Raw genomic sequence first — 1,269 nt, 5'->3', positions numbered from 1 at the left:
ACAGCTAGCTATGGCTAGCTGTAGCTAGCTGCGGCTATCCATGGCTAGCTGCTGTTATCTAGCTAGCTGTAGCTAGCTGAGGAGCCAACAGCTGTACAGGGAACGGGGTAGTGTACTTGCGCCTGAGATAATCTCCGTCGCCCTCTGTGTTGCTGCTCCTGCTGCTGCTGCTGCTGCTGCTGCTGCTGCTGCTGCTGCTGCAGGGCGCGACGTGTTGATAAGGTCCCCCACGGGTACAGGGAAGACGCTCGCTTATGTGCTGCCGCTGCTGCAGCTGCTGCAGCAGCAGCAGTGGCCCAGGGAGGAGCCGATCCTTATACTGACGCCGACGAGGGAGCTCGCAGACCAAGTTGCTGCTCAGTTCTACAAGTATTGCTGCTGCTGCTGCTGCTGCTGCTGCTGCTGCTGTTGCTGCTGCTGTTGCTGCTTTTCTTGGTGCTCTTGCTACTGGTGCTGCAGTTGTTGCTGCTGCTGCTGCTGCTGGTGTCTTCGTTACTTATGTCTATGACACCGCGTTGCAGTTCCTCCTGCTGCTGTTGTTGCTGCTGCCACTGCTGCTGCTGCTGCTGCTGCTGCTACTGCTGTGTTTACTTCTTTCGCTGCTTTGACTTTTATTGTGGCTGCTGTTTTCTTTGTATCGTTTCTGTTGCTATTTCTGTTGCTGCTGTTTCGGATTACTCCCTGCTGCTGCTGCTGCTGCTTTTGCCTCATCTGCTGCTGCTGCTGCTGCTCTTGCCTCATCTGCTGCTGCTGCTGCTGCTGCTGCTGCTGCTGTGTGTATGCAGGTATCGAGGGAGCATTGTGTGTCACCCGGTGGTTGCTGTTGGGGGTGTGTATGGGGGGCCCCCCCTAGGCCCTGTGCTGCTGCAGCAGCGGGGGGCCCACGTGGTGATAGGTACCCCGGGGCGCGTGCTGTCTCTTGCTGCAGCAGGGCACCTGCTGCACCTGCAGCAGCTGCGTTGCCTGGTGCTGGACGAAGCAGACAAGCTGCTGGGGGCCCCCTTTGGGGCCCCCATGGGGGCCCTTCTCTCTCTCCTAAACCCTAAAAGGCAAACCCTCATGCTCTCGGCTACTATACCCACATGGATATCTCCGCAGATACAAAAAACTTTCAATACACACAAACTGCAGCAGCAGCAGCAGCAGCAGCAGCAGGAGCAGCAGGAGGGGGAGCAGCAGCAGCAGCAGCAGCAGCAGCAGCAGCAGAAGCAGCAGGAGGATGATGGCGATGCAGTTGTTATAGATTTGAGTGTTGGTGGGGACTGCAGG

The 1,269-nt window shown here is 57.7% G+C and overlaps 1 protein-coding gene across 1 annotated transcript in view; it reads left to right on the top strand.

The window, feature by feature from the left end:
- The window catches only part of EMH_0037010 (ATP-dependent RNA helicase, putative), a gene marked incomplete at both ends in the record, with an annotated part of 6,589 nt that overhangs the window by 5,116 nt on the left and 204 nt on the right, over positions 1–1,269 (top strand). The window contains 2 exons of the mRNA XM_013495144.1: positions 204–369; positions 786–1,269. Of these exons, the coding sequence (XP_013350598.1) occupies positions 204–369; positions 786–1,269 (650 nt within the window). The remainder of the gene's footprint in view (positions 1–203; positions 370–785) is intronic.

The sequence above is a fragment of the Eimeria mitis genome, genomic scaffold (genome assembly GCF_000499745.2).
Source record: "Eimeria mitis Houghton genomic scaffold, Emh_scaff1439, whole genome shotgun sequence".
In the NCBI taxonomy this organism is placed as follows: Eukaryota; Apicomplexa; class Conoidasida; order Eucoccidiorida; family Eimeriidae; genus Eimeria; species Eimeria mitis.
Note: the sequence above shows the minus strand (reverse complement) of the source record. Positions and strands in the feature narration are given on the sequence as shown.